Source organism: Lagopus muta, chromosome 1 (assembly GCF_023343835.1).
Source record: "Lagopus muta isolate bLagMut1 chromosome 1, bLagMut1 primary, whole genome shotgun sequence".
Taxonomy (NCBI): domain Eukaryota; kingdom Metazoa; phylum Chordata; class Aves; order Galliformes; family Phasianidae; genus Lagopus; species Lagopus muta.
In genome coordinates this window covers 132,479,297-132,501,895 of record NC_064433.1, presented here as the reverse complement: position 1 = coordinate 132,501,895, position 22,599 = coordinate 132,479,297, and the positions used below count along the sequence as shown (strand labels likewise).

Here is a 22,599-nt window from a genome sequence, read left to right as displayed (position 1 = left end):
AAGCAGTCTCTTTTCAGAGCATGCCCTTTAATCCACCTGGTGCCTGAATGTGAGGCTCCAACAGTGCAATGCCTCCCCATGCCCCCACTCCAATATGCGACCAGGCCCCACACTGAGAACATGAAACACAGCAGGACAAACAGGATTCCTATCCAAGGGCAAAAGAGCCTCCCTTCAGAGTTTGCTCAGGTAATCCAAACACTGAAAGGGGGCTGGGCTAGAAACGTGCTTATGTGTTTTTTTTTTATTTTAAATTTATACTTTTCCCAAGAATGTAACCCACTTTCAGCAATTCCTGCAAGGGCAGGATTCAGATCAGAGGAGGGAATGGATTCCCAAGAACTTAAGCACCAACTACTATTGAATTTGCCACACAAGAGCAATCAACGATGATTTTTCTACTTAGTGCACACCAGCTAGCACCAGTCCCCCCCAGAAAAATCAGCTCTGCCCACTTGCCTGGCATTCCTGCTATCTTTCATCTAGTTAATTCTACAAGAAACAGAAAGTCCTACAGTAGCCATACAGAGCCTATACCTTTCATGAATCCTTTTTCAGCATACAGGAAGGTCCATAAATACACCACATCCGAATGATTTTCCTCTGGGATCAGCTCAGCTCCTCAACAAATGAATCCCCATGTCCAGATGGTGTCCTCCACAGAAACTCCTCTAAGTAACCCCTAATACCTAAAAAACAGACTTGGCTCAATCCTCCCACAACTGTCACCTCCTTGCAGAGCAATGGCAGGGGGGTAGCGGGGTGGGAAGAGGTAATTTTTAAAAACATCTTCAGTAATACACACAGTTGTTTTTTTTCTGAAATAAGGCTATGTAAGTATGCTCCAAGTTGCAGTCATCCAGGTGGGGAGAGTTCCGGTGTTTAAAATTTGTTATTGGATGCAATCAGGCAGACACAGTGCCACATTATCCAGCACCTGAAGGACTACATAAAGACACAGCAGCACATAGTGTTGGAGAGGAGATGTACATCAGCTTGTTCTTTATCCTCCATTGCTCGCAATACAGCACAAGGCCCTGGTGTACTTCTGTCCAGCTCTGCAGGCCCTGCCTACATGTATGCACACTCATGTATCCCTTGCGATTTACCCATCGCCAACCGGGGCTCACGGAGCCATCAGGCCCCTCCTAACTAAAGGAGCTGAGCATTGACAAGCTGTGTCCCCATTTTGGAAAGCCAGAAGCATTCAAATAGCATAAAACAGAGCAAGCAAAGGAGACCAGGGGAGCGCCGGTGCCCTCACAGACCACAGCAGTGGTGAAGCACACGTGCTACAGGAGGAAACAATTTTAGAGGAGGTTATCCAATAGAAGCTGTATTCAAATCTAAAGCAGGTCTTCCCTTTTCATCTCCCTGACAGAACTCCTTTCTCACTTGCCACACCCAGCTTCAGAACAAGTCAGCTGAGCCACAGCGGATCCAGCTCAGCAGCACCAACACTCTCCTCTCCTGAATAAAATTAACAGCCACCTCCAGTTTAGACAGAGATGCCTTACACAAAGAGCTGCAGCACAACCAGCAGCGAAGCTCGAGAAGCTTTCGCTTCAACCCACACTCGGGAAAGTCATGAGTGAGTTCATTTTCACAAGTCTGAAGACGCAAGAAAGTGAAATCTGTAGCTAAAATTTGTTCTGTAAACGTGTAATGAGGCTCTCCTATAGAAATGCCTTTTGCAGAACCACCCAGAGAAGTAACATGAAGCCGCTCTCTGAAATAAAAGAACAGACCGATTTGCAGAGGTAGGGCTGGGGGCTGAAAGGGGCAACTCAGAGCTCATGCTTTGGTTTTGTTTCCAACTGAAGAGTTGCCCAGATCTCCATAGGACACCTGTCCTAAACATCCATCCATAAATTGGTTTAACAGAATCTTTTGTTCCCACTCTGCACTAACACTACTGTCCAATAGCTCTTTTGAAAGAAAAAAAAAATCCCCACAAGTCCATCTGGCAATTCGGTAGAATCCTACATTTCAGCGACGGATGCATTCAGAATTCCCACAGCTGGGCTGCACCTGGATCAGCAGCAGTCAGAAGACGACAGCGAGCTGCGAGGCGATGCGAGGTGTGTGCTCAGCTCAGGGGGATCAGTGGTGCCTGCAGTGTGAGCCACGCAGCAGCATGCAGCGGCATCGCAGCACGCCTTTGTCCTGCGCTGTGCCTTCCCTCCCTCCTCCCCCAAAATAGAGAAACAAAGGGCAGCTCAAGATCTGGGGTCTGGTTTATGACATGCTTAATGGAGCACTCAATTGCTGGTGGTTACTGCCTCGTTTAACTGCTTTCGTTAAAAGAGAAACATGAGTAAACAAGCGTGTGTCATGAAATAGCCCCTATTCAAACAGGAGCTGACAAGAGAAAGGACATCCACCTCTTACAGCTGCTCCTGAGCAATTTAGAGTACAGGCAGCAGCTGAGATGGCAGCAAAGACAAACGCAAAGAAATCCTCACCTCGCCCACCACCAGCTCAGAGGCTCATCTCACCCTGGATTTAAGGCATGAGGTCAGCGCACGCTAAGCACTCCAGGCTTTAACTTAACCAAGGGAGAGCAGCCTGCTTCGTCTAGACAAAGACTTTCGATGCTCTTCAGTCAGCATCCACACACTTCCCACCTCCAGCCACGGGCTGGAGCATCCTGGTAGCTGTGTGAACCAAGAGCGTGAAAAGAGTAGGAAGCAACCCTCACACCCTGGCACCTCTTTGTCCATTCTTTTTGAAATTTGCAAGGATGTGAGGCCTGTACCCCATATCAAAAGGCAGCTGAGCCCTGAGGTTGAAAACTTCCAGAGAATAGGGTAAATTAAAAAAAAAAAAAAAAGTGATAAATCCCTGGAGGTTTTCAAGATAAGGGTAGATGTGGCACTATGGGACATGGTCAGCGAGCAGGGTGGGAGTGGGTTGGACTCAATGATCTGAGAGGTCTTTTCCAACCTTAATGATGCTACGGTTCTATCAATCTCATTTCTTCGGAAAGCCTATAAGAGACTGCCTTAAAAAAAAAATTTTTTTTTAATCAAGAGGAGGCTCCAGAATGCATGTGGAGAAAGGCATTAATGAAATAACAAACAAACCTCCTATTGACAGAACTGCAGCCAGTACCAGAGGTCACACAGATTTAACCATATCCCTTCTATTTCCCAGCTACTTTTATACCAATTTAAAAAACAAACAAACACAGACAAGCCTAGAGGAAGAAATGCAAAAGATGAGTGTAGAGTTTAGAGAAGGGAAAACTGCAGGAGAAAATTCACCCACTTCCCATGAGTATGAGGAAAGAGCAAGAAGGACAAAACAACTCACTCAAAAGGAAAGAAACCTGCCATCGCTTAAAAAGGGATGCAAATTGAAAAGAAAATTAATTCTAGGAGGAAAGATTAAATAAGTAAGATGTGATGCACTTCGGAAAACTGATATTTCCAGAAAGAATACTCTGTTCTTTCAAGTCCAATGAGAGAACTCCCATCAAAACTGTGCAAGCCTTTGTCAATGCTGCAACTCCAACCTGCAGAACTAGACTGATACCAGCGCAATGTACTTCTAGCTTTAGAAAAATACCCTAAACCAGATCAATATACACCTAAACATTGCAAGAAACAGCATTATTTCTACCATACTCCTATTCCATCACACCTCTTTTTCTCTCAAATGACATTTATGCCTCTTACATCATAGGCATAATCTCTTAAGGATATTATTCCCACAGGCCTAAGACAGCAGAAGTATTCAAAACATTTCCCTCAAAAGACTCAAATCACAAAATCAAGTATTTGTTGAAGAGGAGGTTGGCTCAGGCCCTCACAAGACTTCTGACATCATGCAGAGCCATTCCCAAAACTAGGTGTTTTTGCTGATGGCTGTGATTCAGACGCAAGTCCCTAGTCACTGCAGCGTGTTGTTTTTATCATCCTTCAAAGCTGTTCGCAGTCACTATTAAAAGAAACCCACAGATTTCAGCCCAGCAATCTGTGCCCTGCAGAAAATCCCAGGGCTGAGCATCCCTGGTAAATGCTCAGCACTGCTGCTAGATATCCAATCTGCAAAGGAAAAGAGGAATAGCTTTTAAAGGCAGACAAGCTATTAAATTTTTACTAGGTGAAATGTTTACCAAAATAAATCTAGTCCTTTCCACTCTTAATTATTATCATAACACATATGGCAACTGACGTACAACTAATGGAGCTTTAAACCAAGAACCCTTGGAGGGAAAACACCCTCTAGATGTTTCAGCCAGTCTTGACAGAAAGCCAGATCCTAACGAGATTCAGAAAGCGGCTTTAGGAGGCCTCCCCTCACAAGAAGCACAGGCTGCACGCTGCAGTGGTGAGGAGCTCCACAGCCTCAGCACCCAGTGGCTCTGCAGGCCCACAGCTGCTCTCGGCACACACCACACCTATCACACCCATGTGCCTTCCCAAACCTGCCAAGAGTTCAGATAACAGCACCCTGCAACAAGAGCTTCAGATCCTCCTCTCCCACCTGGCAGAGCAAGCTGATACTGAGAGCAAGGCAACATTTTTCCCACACAGCCCAGCGCACAAAACATATTTCATTGCAGCCAGAGCACATGCTGACTACATGCTTTGTTATTAAGAAGTAGGAAGCACACAGCAGCAAAAGAAGAGGACAAAGTTACATCCCAGATGCTACCTTGAACACAGCAAGGACTTGATGTGAAGCAGCAGTGGTTCTGTTGCCCACTTCTCTTTCCCCAGCCCACTGTTAAATATGAGTGCTACCACTATGCTCCATCCATGAAGAGGCATCTCCAAGCTCAGCAACTTAACCAGAAAGAAGTCTGGTCAATAACTAATACAGTTTTATTCCTGAGGAGGAAACCAGAGCACTCTTCCATTACCTCAGAGGAAACTTAAGCAAAGGTAGCACTACTCAGGACTGATTTACTGCCTCTAGCCATTCATAAAACCATAAAGCCAGTGACATATAAAACAAGCAACTCATTCACAAGAGCTCTTTGATCTTAAATACAAATAAAATTAGGTCAATATTAAAGATTTTCATTCCTTGCCATATAAGACTTCCACAAAGGCTAAGTAAAGCTTTTCCCATCCACCCCTTTTAACACTCAAGTTATTTAGAAACTCACATTTCTTTCACATGACTTGAAACACATTCTTGATATTCACTTGTCATCACTCCAGAATTTAACTCTTGGTGCAAAGTAAGCCCAGGGTATAACAACACCTTGCATTTTCAGCTTAGCATGCATGACTGTGTTTCAGACTGGCTTTCAAATTTTATTTGCTCTCTAAATCAACCAAGAGCTCTCATACACAGCAGAAGGCCCCCAAAGCTATCACTGTAATGCTGTATCTGCTCATAAACATCAGCATACCAATTTTTAAGGTATTAACACTGTCATTTAGTCATGGTAAAATATCCTACTGCCTGCCCCACCCCCACTTCAGACAGCAGCACAGTTAAATGTGAGCAATTCAGCTAAGGTTTCCTGCAAATGTTGTTTAAACATATATAAACTCCATCATCTGTAAGGTAGCACATAGCAATTCTACTGCAAACCTGGGTAAGACATGCAGGGGGGCAACAAGATCTGCTTGTCCAATGCTCAAGAGCCAGTACGCCTTTCTCTGGGTGTTTTAAGAAACCTGAAGGCCAACATACAGAGTGTTTCCTCTCTTAGGCCAGGGTGAGCATTAAAGCAGATCTCAGCTATCATGAAGACAAAGATGGGATCCTATGTGATTGAAGTACGCGCAACTTCACGTCCACAGATTTGGTTCTTATCTCTGCTATGTATTTCCTGGGTGGCTTGGAGTAAGTTGCACCAATTCCTGGCTGTATTCCTTCCCACATCCTCATTCGGAAGCAAATCACATTGGATGGCTTCAATATCAGAGAAGAAGCACTGGATAGCTCCACCTACTTCTGTGTTTATAACCAAGACTGCCATGCAATTGGTAGCTCAGTTTAGCAAATGGTGCAGAATATGAAATTTTAAGCAGTGCAGGAATGTCTGCTGTTCTGTTCCATGAAGGAACATGACGTATATTATGTATATTGCCTTTGAAAGAAAGTGTTAATTAGAGAAAAGTTACTCAGATTTACAACAGATTGAGATTTAAAAATAAGGTTCACAACCAGACCGAATCCTACTAAGCCAAGTTTACAGCCACAGAGAAGCAATTAAAAAAAAAAAAGAAGGAAAACAGCTTTGATAGGAAAGGATACCTTGCAGAGAAGCACACCTTTGAGAAAAAAAAAACAAAAAAACAAACAAAAAAAAGCAGCATGGGTGTCAGGCACTTAATTACAACCCTTATCAACATCATCAAAACAGAAGAATTTCTGTAATTCTGTCCTGAAAAACAGTAACCTCTATAGCAATGCAATCCACCTGAAAAGACGCCAATGCTTACTGCTGAGGGCACAGAGAAGAGACACAAAGCACTGCCCACTTCTCACAATGACTGTTCTTCCCAGCAGATACCTGAGAAGTTCTGCAGAATCAACCTTTTTCCTGCAGGCCTGAGACAGCAGTAATGCTGCCTGAATTCAGGTTCCCTGGCTTTGTATAGAAGTAGAGATGGATAGTGAGGGTAAGCACATTCACTTCCTGGTAGACACACACAAAAACAGGTCACTTATTTATGACCCTTTTGGGAAATGGGATGCTTCCCTTCCAGTGATGGAAAAGAGGGCTTTTCACTTTCATGTATCCACTAAAGGCATCTTCACTTGTACTGTACACTCCTCAAACAGCAGGAGTTATCAAATGCATGGCTGTCATGGTTCTATGTTTTTTGTTTGTTTGTTTGTTTTTATTTTGGGTTTCAGTATTCCACATCAAAACATCATGTAGTGTACGGGGCATTAAAGTGTCACTGCCCCAATTCCAAGTACCTATCCCTGTACATTACAGCAGTCACGGGATCTGACCCTTCCGGGTGGGGGGGCGCTCTCTTGCTGCCTTGCAGTGGGTGCTGGAGGGTGCTTTCCTAGCCGTTCCAAGCTTTTCAGGTTTGAATCGGTCCCGGGAACTCTCTCTCTCATCTTGTCTGATTTATTAATCTCAATTTCAATTAAATTGTATCTATTGTGTTATCTTGTATTCCAATATTATAGTAAAATAAGTTTTCCTCCATAGATTGTTGCCGCTGTTCTTTTTCTCCCTTCCTTCCTTCCCATTTTTGTGGGACTGGGGTGGGGGGGGAAGGGCAGAGGCCTGTCGCCCCTGTCACGGACATAGATTAATCTGGTCAACTCCGTGACAGATTTTTGGCGCCCAACGTGGGGCGACTGCTTTTTAGCTTTTTGAACGAATCTCTTTTTCTCTCTGCTCTTAGAGAGCTTCGTTAGGGAGCATTATCAGTAGTTCAGGTTTCTGTGCTGGAAAACCTGACCTTGAAAGATTAGGCGTACCGCCAGTGTTCTGGGATATTTGTAAACTTTGAGCACTACTTAGTCTGAGTAGTGCCTTTTTTCTTTTTTTCCTCCTCTTGTTAGCTTCAATTCATTAACCCTTTTTTAGCAAGCACCAGCGATGAATCCACTCGTTATCGTGGGGGTGCTGGGTAAAGGATTTAAAGCAATGGTGTTAGTCACAACCTACTGGCCAATAATCCATCTCATACTTACGTGTTGTGGAATTGCATTCATATATAACTACCTAAGGGCACTGATGGAGACACCTATGTTTTACCTACTTGCAATGTGGTATGATTTGAATTTTGACATTTACATCCCAGAAGGAATGGCTAATTTCACAAACAACTACATCCCAGAAGGAATGGCTAATTTCACAAACAGCTACATCCCAAATGGAATAGCTAATTTTACAAACAACACGATGTTCAGACCAGTCTCCAGTTTTTCTTCTCGGTTTGTTAAACGTTTTTCGAATCTTGAATTAATACTCATGTTGGTGTGTGTGTCATTAATTCTCCTGAATGTACTCCAACGCATTTGTAATAAGGAGTCTCCTCCAAAACTAGAGAATGATGACTGGCAGGGAATATGGAGAGGTTTGGGAAAGGTCTTAGAAGCATGGGGACCCGCAGTGTCATGGGATTTTACTCTTGAACACCTGTGGGATCCTGAGAAACTAAGCCAGTATTTGAGTCAGGGACTATGCGGCTTACATAAATCTAAGGAGGTACAACTTATTTGGGGTTTGGCTTGTGCTTACCGTGCCCTATATAATAGCATTCTGGAGAGAGAGAGTTTCCGAGCTGAGGTTCAAGCCAAAGGGGAAAATCCCCAAGTCAAATCTAATCAATCACAGGAGACACCAGTAACAATACCAGTTGCTCCTGTGGAGGGCAAGAAATGGAAACGAGTGTCTTCATGTCTTGAACGAAAAAGAGAAGAAGAAGAGGAGGAGGGGGAGGAAGATCCAGGCGAGGGGCCCTCCTCAGAACCACCACCATCGCGAAAGGCAAAAGCGAAAACTAAGAGACACGCAGAAGAGAGTGATGAAGAGGAAGTCTCCATTACTACTCGCCGGCCTCTAAAGATGACTGAAATCCAAGGTTCAAGAAAGGAGTTTACACAGCGCCTGAATGAAAGTATTGTTTCCTGGTTGGTTCGCTGTTGGGACAGTGGGGCCCATAGCTTGTCTCTGGATGGTAATGAAGCTCGCCAACTAGGCGCCATTGCCAGAGATCCAGCTATTGATAGAGGAATTAGTCGATGTTCGGATGAGGCTGCCTCCCTCTGGGAACGAGTGTTAATAGCCGTGAAGGAAAAGTATCCCTTCAAAAATGGCTTGAAGATTGCGATGAAAAAATGGGATACAGTTGAAAAGGGTATCCAGTATTTGAGGGAAATAGGCATAGTGGAAATGCTGTATGACCCTGACTTTGTTCCTAACCAACCACACCAAAACCGCGACCCTGAAAAGGTGAGGACAACGCCTGAGATATGGCAGAAAATCGTGACAACAGCGCCGGACAAATATGCCGCTACACTAACGTCAGCGTGTGACAGATACCAGGAGCAACAGAGAACGCCCTTAGTTTATGAATTAATTGTTACGCTCCAAAACTACGAACAATTGCTGTCCCCAATTCATTCTGCCGTTGCTGCAATATCAAGAATGACGGAGCAAGTGTCTCAACTGATTAACCGTGACAAACCTGTAGCAGTATCAGAGACACTTGATGAAGATCGGGATAATCAAATGAGTCTATCGAAGGATATGAAGGAGATGAAGGAGATGATGAAATGTATGCAAGCCCGCCTAACTAAAGACGATGAACGTTCGTTCTCACGTGCACCATCAAAGATCTCAGCTGTTAGAAGCAAACGCTCTCCGGCTCAAGTAAGGAATAATACACCGCGAGTTACCTTATGGTATTACCTACGTGACCATGGAGAAGACATGGGGAGGTGGCACGGTCAACCTACTCCTGTACTACGAGCCCGGGTGAAAGAATTACAAAGCAGATCAACCACCAGTGCAGTTGCTCCAGTTACCACAGGTAATGAATAGAGGGGCCCTGCCCTCAGTCAGGGGGGGGAAAGGGATAATAGAGTATATTGGACTGTGTGGATTCGATGGCCTGGCACATCAGAACCACTGAAATATAAGGCCCTGGTGGACACTGGTGCACAGTGCACTCTGATGCCCTCGAGTCACCAAGAGACAGAATTAATCCATATTTCTGGAGTGACCGGAGGCTCTCAAGAATTGACTGTGTTGGAGGCTGAGATAAGCCTCACTGGTAAGGACTGGCAAAAACATCCTATTGTGACGGGCCCAGGGGCTCCATGTATACTAGGTATTGATTATCTCAGAAGGGGGCATTTCAAGGATCCTAAGGGATATCGATGGGCCTTTGGAATAGCTGCTGTGGACACAGACAACATTAAGCAGCTGTCTGTCTTGCCTGGCCTGTCAGAAGATCCATCTATTGTGGGGCTGCTGCGAGTAAAAGAGCAACACGTACCGATAGCTACAAAAACGGTGCACAGGCGTCAGTACCGCACCAACAGGGATTCTTTGCTCCCCATTCATAAATTAATTCGTCAACTAGAGAGCCAGGGAGTGATCAGCAAAACTCACTCGCCTTTTAACAGCCCCATATGGCCAGTGCGTAAAGCCAGTGGAGAATGGAGGCTGACGGTGGACTACCGTGGCCTGAATGAAGTCACACCCCCACTGAGTGCTGCTGTGCCGGACATGTTAGAACTCCAGTATGAACTGGAGTCAAAAGCGGCCAAATGGTATGCCACCATTGACATTGCTAATGCCTTCTTTTCCATTCCTTTGGCCAAAGAATGTAAGCCACAGTTTGCTTTCACATGGAGGGGGATTCAGTATACCTGGAACCGTTTGCCCCAGGGGTGGAAACACAGCCCGACCATTTGCCATGGGTTGATCCAAACTGTATTGGAACAGCGCAGTGCTCCTGAGCACCTGCAGTACATTGATGACATCATTGTGTGGGGCGATAGAGCAGAAGAAGTCTTTACAAAAGGAGAGCGAATGATCCAAATTCTTCTGAGTGCTGGTTTTGCTATTAAGCGAAGCAAAGTGAAAGGACCTGCCCAGGAGATTCAGTTCCTAGGTATAAAGTGGCAAGATGGCCGTCGTCACATCCCGACAGATGTGATCAACAAAATCACTGCTATGTCTCCACCCACTAGCAAAAGAGAGACACAATCTTTTCTGGGTGCAGAGGGCTTTTGGAGAATGCACGTTCCAAACTACAGCCTCATTGTAAGCCCCCTTTATTATGTGACGCGAATGAGAAATGAGTTTACATGGGGCCCTGAGCAGCAGCAGGCTTTTGAACAGATTAAACAGGAGATAGCCCGTGCTGTGGCCCTAGGGCCAGTACGGACAGAACAGGGTATAAAGAACATCCTCTATACTGCTGCTGGAGAGAACGGTCCCACTTGGAGTTTGTGGCAGAGAGCCTCAGGAGAGACCAGAGGCCGACCCCTGGGATTCTGGAGTCGGGCGTACAGAGGGTCTGAAGAGCACTACACTCCAACTGAGAAGGAGATCTTAGCTGCATATGAGGGGGTTCGGGCTGCTTCCGAAGTAGTCGGTACTGAAACACAGCTTCTTCTGGCACCTCGACTGCCAGTGCTGAACTGGATGTTTAAAGGAAAGGTTCCCTCCACCCATCATGCTACTGATGCCACTTGGAGTAAGTGGATTGCGTTGATTACACAGCGAGCACGAATGGGGAACCTCAGCCGTCCAGGAATCCTAGAGGTCATCATGGACTGGCCTCAAGGTAAAAAGTTTGGAACACCACCAGCAGAAGAAGTATCACGTGCTAAAGAAGCCCCACCATACAATGAACTACCAGAGAATGAAAAGAAATATGCCCTGTTCACAGATGGATCGTGTCGTATTGTGGGAAAACATCGCAGATGGAAAGCTGCTGTGTGGAGCCCCACACGACAAGTTGCAGAGGCCACTGAAGGGAAAGGAGAATCAAGTCAATTTGCAGAGGTAAAGGCTGTCCAACTGGCCTTAGATGTCGCTGAACGGGAGAGGTGGCCAATGCTCTATCTTTACACTGACTCGTGGATGGTAGCAAATGCCTTATGGGGGTGGTTACAGCAGTGGGAGCAAAATAACTGGCAAAGAAGGGGTAAACCTATTTGGGCTGCTGAACTGTGGAAAGACATTGCTGCCCGAACAAAGACTATAGTTGTAAAGGTGCGCCATGTAGATGCTCATGTGCCCAAGAGTCGGGCTACTGAAGAACAGCAAAATAACCATCAGGTAGACCGAGCTGCCAGAATTGAGGTGGCTCAAATAGACCTGGACTGGCAGAACAAGGGTGAATTATTTCTGGCTCGGTGGGCCCATGAGACCTCAGGTCATCAAGGGAGAGATGCAACATACAAATGGGCCAGAGACCAAGGGGTGGACTTAACTATGGATGCCATTGCACAGGTTATTCATAACTGTGAAACATGTGCCATCATCAAACAAGCCAAGAGGATGAAACCTCTGTGGGAGGAAGGGCGATGGCAAAAGTACAAATATGGGGAGGCATGGCAGGTTGATTATATCACCTTGCCACGATCTCGCAATGGTAAGCATTATGTGCTTACTATGGTGGAGGCAACCACTGGGTGGCTTGAAACATATGCAGTACCCCATGCTACCGCCCGAAACACCATACTGGGTCTCGAGAAACAAGTCCTGTGGCGACATGGCACCCCAGAAAGGATTGAGTCAGATAATGGGACTCATTTCAAAAATTCTTTTGTAAACACTTGGGCCAAAGATCATGGCATTGAGTGGATTTACCATATTCCCTATCATGCACCAGCCTCTGGTAAAATTGAACGATACAATGGATTGTTAAAAACGATGCTAAAAGCACTGGGTGGTGGAACATTTAAGCACTGGGAGAAGCATTTGGCAGAAGCCACCTGGTTAGTCAATACCAGAGGATCTATTAATCGTGATGGTCCTAACCAATCCAGTTCCCTACATACCGTAGAGGGAGATAAAGTCCCTGTTGTACATGTAAAGAACATGTTAGGAAAGGCAGTTTGGGTTCTTCCAGCTTCTGGAAAGGGCAAACCTCTCCGTGGTACAGTTTTTGCCCAGGGACCAGGATGCACTTGGTGGGTAATGCAGAAGAATGGGGATGTCCAGTGTGTACCACAGGGAAACTTGATGCCAGGGGAGTGTAGTTACTAATTCTATGTATATATATATATATATATATATATATATATATATATATATATAGCCATGTGTGTGTAATGCATTGTAATCATTTTTTGTTTGTATATATGTATATATATTTTAAGCATGATGTAACGATGTAGAATAAGGGGTGGAATGTCATGGTTCTATGTTTTTTGTTTGTTTGTTTGTTTTTATTTTGGGTTTCAGTATTCCACATCAAAACATCATGTAGTGTACGGGGCATTAAAGTGTCACTGCCCCAATCCCAGCTACCTATCCCTGTACATTACAGCAGTCACGGGATCTGGCCCTTCCGGGTGGGGGGGCGCTCTCTTGCTGCCTTGCAGTGGGTGCTGGAGGGTGCTTTCCTAGCCGTTCCAAGCTTTTCAGGTTTGAATCGGTCCCGGGAACTCTCTCTCTCATCTTATCTGATTTATTAATCTCAATTTCAATTAAATTGTATATATTATCTTGTATTCCAATATTATAGTAAAATAAGTTTTCCTCCATAGATTGTTGCCGCTGTTCTTTTCCTCCCTTCCTTCCTTCCCATTTTTGTGGGACTGGGGTGGGGGGGGAAGGGCAGAGGCCTGTCGCCCCTGTCACAGACATAGATTAATCTGGTCAACTCCGTGACAATGGCACAGACAGGGGTCAATCTGTCCAACCTTAGACATACAGAAGATATGCATCTAAGACACTCATCCTAGGCTTCCATTATAATTAATGGGCACAGGCAGCTTCATGTAAGGAGCTATTTATCTCATCCTAAGGTATGCGTCTCCAGAGACCATCACAGAATCACAGAATGGCCTGGGTTGAAAAGGACCACAATGATCATCTGGTTTCAACCCCCTGCTATGTGCAGGGTGGCCAACCACCAGACCAGGCTGCCCAGAGCCACATCCAGCCTGGCCTTGAATGCCTCCAGGGATGGGGCATCCACAGCCTCCTTGGGCAACCTGTTCCAGTGCATCATCACCCTCTATGTGAAAAATTTTCTCCTAATACCTAATCTAAACCTCCCGTGTCTCAGTTTAAAACCATTCCCTCTTGTCCTATCCATCCACCTGATCTACTTCTCCCCACTACAAGTCCTAGAGCACTCAGTTCAGATTCAGGCATCGAAAAGGCAGCTCACCAACACAAGCATTTTTCAAAAAAGAAACATTCCAATCCCAATGCACAGAAACAAGCTGTAAATTAAGAAGAGGTCATGTGCATCTGCAGCTCTCGCTACAGAGTGCATTTTTTTTGCCCACAAGGTCACCATAAAATAACTGGAGATACACAGCACTATCAGCTCCTGGAGAAGCACAAAAGAAATTCAATTAAAGCTTCTACTCAGGAAATACCTCATCATTACATTCAGACACCACTATGCCAATTCCCCTAGGAATTGGTTTGATTATTGCAGTTGCATAGGCTAGCAGCCCTATAGCCAAGGGCCTGTCAGCTTTTTCTTTTTCTTTTTTTTTTCTTTTTCTTTTTGTACCCCTACATGTAAGGGTTTATAACTTAGCTACAAGTATTTCCTCTTGACAACAGCCCTGCAATACCAGCACAGCTGTGCCTCCTTTTAGATATTCAATAGAGCTTGCCTTGAGAAGCACAAAAAATGAAGAAAAATAATGAACTGCAATCACGTTGGTGGGGTCCCAGATTTCTGAAGTTATACAAAACCTAGTACAGCACAGAACATGTTACTGTAACACATTAAGAAATAGGGACCTCATCCTCTCCTTTCCTAGTTTTGAAAACAAAGCAACCAAAAACAACTGGATGCCTCAAAGTGTAGGGGGCAAGTTTTAAAAATGTAGTTTCCTTTGAGCTCACTGTTTAAATTAGAACAATGAACATTTATCCAGTCTTCCCCTACTCTTTTTTGTGAGCTACTCTCACAAAATCCTGGGAAGATACCATTGAAACTACCAAAGCTTACCTAAAAACGACTGTTGTATTTTTAAGATTTCAAGTTTTAACAGTTTCAAATGCAAAATCTCCCCAAACACTGCATCAGTGTTGTGGTGAACCAGGAGGAGCAGACCTTCGCCTAGGCAGCTTCCAGACCATTAATAAAAAAAAAAAAATCAGATTTGTTGCAACTGAGTATTCCAGGCTGCTGCCAATCTTCTACCTTCTTAAAACACACCCTCCCATTTTACTTCTGTCCTGACGTCAAGCTGCCAGGTGCACAAACCAGAGCCAACGAGTCTATATCACACACTGGTACAGAATAAAAAAGAGGGTACCCCAGCTGTCAGAACTCAGAAACAGTCTGGTTCACCTTGCTGTTTCCAACCCAGTGTGGGCCTTCTCAAGATGCACGTGTCCACAGCCCATGCAACAGGTACCAACCTGTGAGTCACCGTGAGTAGAGAGAAGCTCTTATCGACATGCAATGGGGCAGCTCCAAAGGGAGGTGACTGAGACACACCAGATAAGCTCTACAAGACCAGTAGAACTGCATCCACGTAAGGCGTTTTACCACATCAGTTGTTTTATTACTAGGGCTTGCTGGCACTTGCAGTGTCCTGTCTGAATGCCTACTGTGACAGCTACGGTGGCAGAGCAACCCAGGGAGGTGCAGCTTCATGGGAACCGAGCATTTCACCATGTTAAACCACCTCCTCAAAGACATCTTTCCTTCTGGCACATGGACACAATGTAGCTAGGTGGCATGCAAGAGGTTTGGTCAGCACAAAAATGTCTATAAAGAAATGTTCACCTGGGGTGCATAAACCCAAAGCTTGGTTGCCTAGTGAAAGCAGAAGACTCCCAAGCAACCAGAGGTGAAAGATGATTTGCTTCATAATGTGGAAATGCATATAATTTTTAATGTCCTTCAACAGACAGTGAAGCCATCTTTTTTACTTTTTCTTCTATTAACCACTTTCCTGACTCTACAGTACCTTTGTTTCCCAAGCTGTGAACTGCGTACTAATCCCACTCTCAACATTCAAGGCAGCATCTCCTTCAACACCCTCCAATTCCCCCTGTAAACTCACCTTCGCTAGGTTGCTTTTCTTTGAGCTGTCCCACTTGTCATTAGGAGGCAAAATCAAGCAGAAAGGTATGGGAAAACCCCAGGGAGAAGGCAAAACACTCCACTCCCATGAGTTGTACGAGGAACTTCAGATAGGACTCAGCTGAACCAGTTTCTAAATAAAATGGAGAGAAGCCTACTCCATTCATATCACAGAACAGCTTAGGTTAGAAGTCCATCCAGTTCCAACCTCCTGCCATGGGCAGGGCTGCCCCCCACCAGCTTAGGCTGCCCAGGGCCCCATCCAACTTGGCCCTGAGCACCTCCAGGGTTGGGGCACCACAGCTTCTCCAATTCCCACCTGATCCCTACACGTAGTGAAAGTTCCAGTCCTCCGCAAGAGCGGGCACCCCCACTTCCATCTGCTGGGATTTCAGCTTTCTTTTGGTGGTGATTTTCAAAGGCTTCCCAGTTAGTATCACATTAAATCCAATGCCACTGGGGCCAAATCACAGCTGTTATTCACATTCAGAGGAGCAGCTTTCACATGGCTGCAGAACTATTGTGCCTCCAGTCTGTACTGAGATGTAATGTTAAAATCTCCACACTCCCTATATTGAGAGTTACCTCAAAATTCCCAGGCAGTTGCTTTTTCTTCCCTCCCCTTTCCTGTAGCTGATTACTTACAGAGACCACAGTATCTTTTTGTTGAGCTTGTGCCAACCTGAGAAACAATCAGGGACCCATACTGCTATGAACCTAAGGTATTTGATAAGAAAACTGTGCAAAACTATGAGATCCCCTCCCAAATCCACCTCTTGTTCAAGTGAACTGAATTCTTTCCATTAACTTCCAGTGGGAGTTGGACAGGGATCTAAAATAATGCCATAGATAAGGATCTTACTGTAACTTTTGACTGCAGTCAAGCTCACATTGTGCAAGGCAATGCTATTGAGCTTAAGTATCAACGTCAGCCAAAGGCAAACAGAAATACTTCTGGAGGACCAGAAGCATATAGTCAAAAATGCGTAAAGGGATAAATAAAAATACCATTTTCCTCCATGGAAAATATATCTTGAGAAAGTAGGGACATAACCTACCAGGCTAAAGTCAAATTTGCAAAGGAAGGAACTTGAAAATGCCTGGAACACAACTCGTACTCACAAACATACACTAGGCCACATTAGAAAAATCTGCTCCAAAGCTTTATATTAAAAAATGTATACACCGAAGGCAGGGAAACGCAAAGGGTGAACACCTCTTCTAAGACAGGATCCCCTTTAGGAACATTCCTCTATACTGTCCCCTAGGATAAGAGGCACAGACTTGTCATCACCTCAGAGGCAAATATGCATTTCTGCACACTGCCGTGGAGGCTCCAGTGCCTGGAAGTAGATAACAACTCACCAAAATTTCCATTACAAGCACAACCCCTACCTATGTCAATGGGGGTAAGCTGGGCAGCAGGAACACATCTGCCAGCAGCAGCTCAGCTGGTAAACAGGAGAGTATGCACACAAACAAGAAGAAGAGAGAATGCGATACAATTTCAGCTCTGATTTTATCCACATTAATTGTTCCAACAGGAGAAAAGGAAAAAAAAAAAGAAAAAAAAAACACCAACTCGACTTCCTATGAGTTAGCATAAGACTTTGGGCTGAATACTGTTAAATCCATCACCTTGAAGCACTGCGTACATCCAGGTCCCAGAGAACTGGAACCTGGTCTAATTACATTAATAGAGTCCCTGCCCCAAGAGCCTGCCATTGGATTTAATACCAGGTGCAAAAAAAAAGATGTTTTGACAAAAAGACAGATGGATTGGAGGAGGAAGAGTGAGAGGAACACACAGTTACCCACAATTGGCAGGTTGCTTTCTTTTCTCCTTTTTTTTTTTTTTTTTAATAAAAATAAATATCAGTAATCCCCACTGGCCACCTGCCTAGCTTTTGTATATTTAATTAAGAAGAATTTGGGTGATGAAGAATTGGTCTAAAGTTCAGCCACTTTGAAGGATGGTGGAGTTAGAGGCCTAAGGGCCGCATCTAACCGTAGGACATTGAGAAATGCTACTATTCCAGCCTACTCTGGAACCAGTCAACAGCAAATTCCCACTTTGCAACAGAATCCCCCCCAAAAATAAGAGAAGGAATGGGAGAAGTTCATAGTGAGCTGGTCTGGACCAGTTTCTGAAAGCCAGTGACCTCACTGCTCCTCAGCACAGCTTGTCTTTATAGCGATAAGGCTGGAATTGTATTCATGTTTAACAAAATCATTTCAATCCACAATGATGGCTGTTTAGCAGTGAAAGAAAGAAAAGGGAGAAGGGAAAAAAAAATCTGACTACACGCAGAATATCAACCGCTGTCCTCTCTTCCTACCCCAACACAGCCACCTTATATAGGACAGAAAGTCCCCTAAGACAAAAACAAAGTATCCTTAGCATGGGAAAATATTTATCCAAGTTTTGATTTCTTCTCAAATCAGCATTTAACAGCATTTAAACGATCACATCTTACATCATTTCCTTTTATGCGCCAGCAGTTAGACAATACACATCATTTACATGCAGTTTTGGAAGGCTGCAACATAAATCAACAAAAGAAGCCTTCACTATGAATTAACTATTACAAGGCTCCTAGAGACCCACACCAGCCTGCATTGGGGACAGTCAGAAACATCACCCCTAACTCTGAGCTTTCTAGGGCAGTCCTGCCACACACCTCAGAACTCTCAAGGAGCCACCCTTCCCCCATCATTTCTGCTAAGGGAGAATTATGGTGTCTATCTGGGAGGGTCAGCTGACTTAAAAACATACATACACACACACACACACACACAAAAAGAGTGACTGAACAAGTCAATGTGGTTCAGTCTCAACAGCAACACTAATAAGCCCTACACCTCTGGGAATGATCAGATGGTACAGATTTGTACATATGCAAAATATCAATCAATGCCTTTAATTCACATTTTTGCATGCAAAAAAAAAAAAAAAAAAAAAAAAAGGAAGAAATAACCAGTTCAAATCTTATCTCAAGGCAAAATTCGGGTGTGTTTTTATTCTGCGTGAGCAAAACTTCAGATTAAGCTCATTGCAGCATAAGGAAAAATAAAATTCAACCACAGCAATGCTAAAAATGCCCTTTCACTATTTGCAAAAGATGAAAAAAAGGATCCTTAAGAGAGTCAATCACTTGGGAAGCTGGCTGCAAGTTACAGTCACACTGAAGTGCTGTGATAAAGCAGGAAGGACTTCAGGACTGCCTGCACGGCCTTTGTTCTGCCAGACAGCAACAGGCACCAAAAGCCCAACTGCTGTTTTTCTGCAAAATCCCCCATTGCTTGCAGTTCATAGCTGTACATCACAATCCTCATCCCACTGCTTGGAGGAGGGCTGCAAGGGGAATCCCTACGCAGTCAGCCCTGCCCAGAAGCACCCCACTGAGCTCTCACCAGTGGAGGGAAAAATTCTCCCAGTTCCAGCAAATGTCAGACCCTGGCTCTTCACAAAAGCAAAGTTATCAGAGGTGTGTGGCCACTTGCTGCTGCAGCAACTCCAAGGTAAATTTGCTGACTGCATCCCACACAACTTAACTGCTTGCTGGCTAACTTAAAATAAACACTGCTTTGAAAAACTTCCCTCTTCCTTTTGTGCTGTCATCCACAGATTTTGAACCAATTCCAAAAGGGCAAACCACTTCCAAGCTGGGCTTCCATTGCCCAGGATTTGCAATGGCAAGCTGCAGAGCCCTGCTTTCCTCAGGGATGCATCAAGCGTTCCTCCACACAAGGACTGACACTGCTTTATAGGCACACAGATCTGGGACCCTCAGCTCATTTTTTTCCCAGTTCACTTCCAAGTATACAGGAGAGACACAGCAGGGTTGTGATGACAAAAATTACTTCAACTCTATGCACGTCAAGCAGAGCAGCCCAAAACTCAGCATGTTCAAACACCATATTGCAGCCACAAGAAGCCAACCCACTTAAAAATGGCTTAAAATCCCAGGGGAATCCATGCTCTTCTATGTCAGGGAGCAGCATTCAGGTGCCAAGCAGCAGGCAGGGAGCAACCTCTTATTTTGTGGGGACATACAGATAGGTATCTATACAGCTAGACATACACAGAGTTAATAAATAGCTGAGCTATCAGCTCGCCAACCCTGAGCTATGTTCATTAGGCCCAGCCAAGGCTCAGAAGGGAATGGCCTGCCCACATGTGGCCTTCCCCCCAGGTCAGGGCAGTCTCCCACCAGCCTGCAGGCCCCAGAGGGCCGGGCACCGCCAGTGCCACCCTGGTGCCTCCCGGTCAGACAAAGAAATAACGTCACCAACTGCCCCCATCCTCCTCAAATGGCAGGCCGCCAGCCAATCCTGCTGCCAGCAGGATTGTGTGACATCACAGCCATGCCAGTGATGCCAATGCCCGCTGGTGACAGAGAATCAGGGCTTGGAGTGGGGCTCCCAGCTCGAGGTGCTGGGAGGAAGAGAGGAACTGAGTTGGAATCAGAAAAAGGAAAATTTTATGTGCTACCCTGCTATGTGTACACACCTCACATACACGTACAAAGCAAAGAAGTGGCTATGCAAATCCAAACTTTCACACCTGAGCTTAGGAACATCTAGCAACTGCTGCAAGCATACCAATATTAACCATTTCCCATATTCCTGATGCTCAGGATGCCATGTCCTCAGTTACTAAGCAAGAGGAAACCGGGAGGGAGGAAATTCTCAGAGGGCAGCAAGGCCCCTGGCAGAGCTGCCCAGAGAAGCTGTGCTACCCCATATCTGGAGGCACTCGAGGCCAGGTTGGATGGAGCCCTAGGCAGCCTGAGCTGGTGGGGGGCAGTCCTGCCCACAACAAGGGTTGGGGCTGGGTGGACTTCGAGGTCCCTTCCAACAGACACCATTCTGAGATTCCATGATTCTAGGGCCAGAGGAAACCTGGTCTGACTCACAAACAAATCACAGCCAGGACAGCAGCCGCCTGCCACCTCTGCCACTGATGCCCATAGCACCTCCGGCTATTGGTTGCTCTTCCACAGCAACAAGCACACGTGCTGAGGGTGGTTCCTATAGTAACTTTACTGGAAGAGCTATAGCACAGCTAAGAGAAACCAAATTCACAATTTCTAGGCTTAAGCCAGTTAAGTAACAAAGTCATGGTTGGTTTAAGTCACAGCATTAGCAAGCAAACCGAGAAACAAAGCACTACATTGCAATCATTAACAGAAGAGGATAAAGTCACACCTTTTGTGCCCTACGATTTTTTGCATAAGGGCTTCAGGTGACGCAAGCTCTGGAGCAGGAGGATTGCAGCAAAAAACCCAGCCTGCCGAGAGCAGGCAGTGCCAGTGCACCGTCCCAACCCACTGCCCCTTCCCTCAGCCTGGGGATCCCAGTTTCTTGCCTGGAGCAGCAGCCCCACCATCCCACCACTCGCACCGCACATGCTGTGCGCTGCCTGCTCCAGCACAAAGGCTGAGGTTCACGCCCTCAAAACAAACCAACATGTGTTTCATTTTCAGCAGCATCTCGCCATCAGGAATGCTTAAAAATTGCACTGCCTTATCTATAAGCACAAAAAAACCCAAGCAGCTGGGCATGTTCGGCTTCTTCCAGTTATCTCACCCTCCTTCTGCACATTCTGCCTGCATTTCTGTACAGTTTAAGGCGAGATCCTTCCACCTCCAGCCAAGTACTAAGACTGTATGAATAATTAGTCATCCTGGTCACCACCACTCACTGCAAAGTCATGCAATCTTGAGATTTGTTTGTTCCACTGACTGAACAGTGGAGGGAAAAAAAATAAAAAAACAAAAAGTAGGCTAGTTTCACACCCACACGGGCACTCTCCTATTTCTATTTTTTAAAGGCATACACTTGTCAAACAGGTTCATCTGGGAATTCTGATTTTCACAAAATAACGCTCTCATTTCCAACGCTGATCTGATGGCCATTGTGTGCCCTCTGTCAGAGCAGTGCTCAGCACACCAGGCTCCTGGGAAGGTTTCCCAACAAGGAACTGGGTGACAATTCCCACCAAGGGCAGAGCCTTTGTTTCCCATCATGGCAGCAGCCGTAACTTCCATGAGGATTTGAGCAATTCTGAATGAGCACTAGGAGCTATTTCTAAAGCTCAGACACAATGACAGTGGTTTGGTCTCTTCCTTGAGGGAAAGGGGGCTATTACGCTGTTTCGGGATGGGTGCTCCTTTTTGAAAGCAAAGACAGAGGCCGGCAAACTTGTCAGGGGCTGCAGCAGTGACAAGGAGAGCCTTTCTGTCACCCTAACCCCTCTGCTCATCATCAGCCAGGCGAAGGACCCAGCTCCCGTCTGGACAAAACAGCAATACAGAGAAAAGAGAAATCCTGCCACCAACCTTGTAGACTTGCCCATACGTGCCATTACCAACCACTTCGACCAGCTCAAAAATCCCGGCGGGATCCTGCAGGGGAAAGGGGCAAAGGGTCGGGAGATGGACAAAACAGAAGCGGGGTCACATTTTTGCCAGCCGATGACCGCTGCCACAGCCCTGCCAGCCCGCTCCGGAGCCAGCCAGCGAGCCGGGCTGCCGGCGGCGTGCAGCTGTTGCGCCCTGCTTTTCCACGCACATGCCAACGCATGCAAACAAAGGAAAGCGGCCCAGGGCCGCGCTCCCCCCGCCCGCCCCCTCGGGAAGCCCCGCACACGGCCGCCGCTCCCCGACTCCCGCTCCCCCGTTTCCCCCAGCCCCGCTCCCCGCACCCGGCCCGGCCGCAATGCCGGGGAGCGCCGGCCCCCGCCCCGCCGGCCTCGGGAGGCCCCCGCCCCACCGCTCACCCGTAGGGAGGAAAGGTCGATGTCCACCAGACTTTTTGCAGGAGAATCGTTCGCCATTTTCGAGGCTTTTTTCTTTTTTTTCCTTTCTTTCCTTTTTTTTTTTTTTTTTTTTTTCCTTTTTTTTTT

The 22,599-nt window shown here is 45.7% G+C and overlaps 1 protein-coding gene across 7 annotated transcripts in view; it reads right to left on the bottom strand.

The window, feature by feature from the left end:
* The window catches only part of MAP4K4 (mitogen-activated protein kinase kinase kinase kinase 4), a 155,435-nt gene extending 132,836 nt beyond the window's left edge, over window positions 1–22,599 (bottom strand). For all 7 annotated transcript variants that reach the window (XM_048934368.1, XM_048934369.1, XM_048934371.1 and 4 more), the window contains exons 1-2: window positions 22,474–22,599; window positions 22,034–22,099 (exon numbers count right to left, since the gene is read on the bottom strand). In XM_048934368.1, coding sequence (XP_048790325.1) covers window positions 22,034–22,099; window positions 22,474–22,530 — 123 coding nt within the window. In that variant the 5' untranslated portion in view covers window positions 22,531–22,599. The remainder of the gene's footprint in view (window positions 1–22,033; window positions 22,100–22,473) is intronic.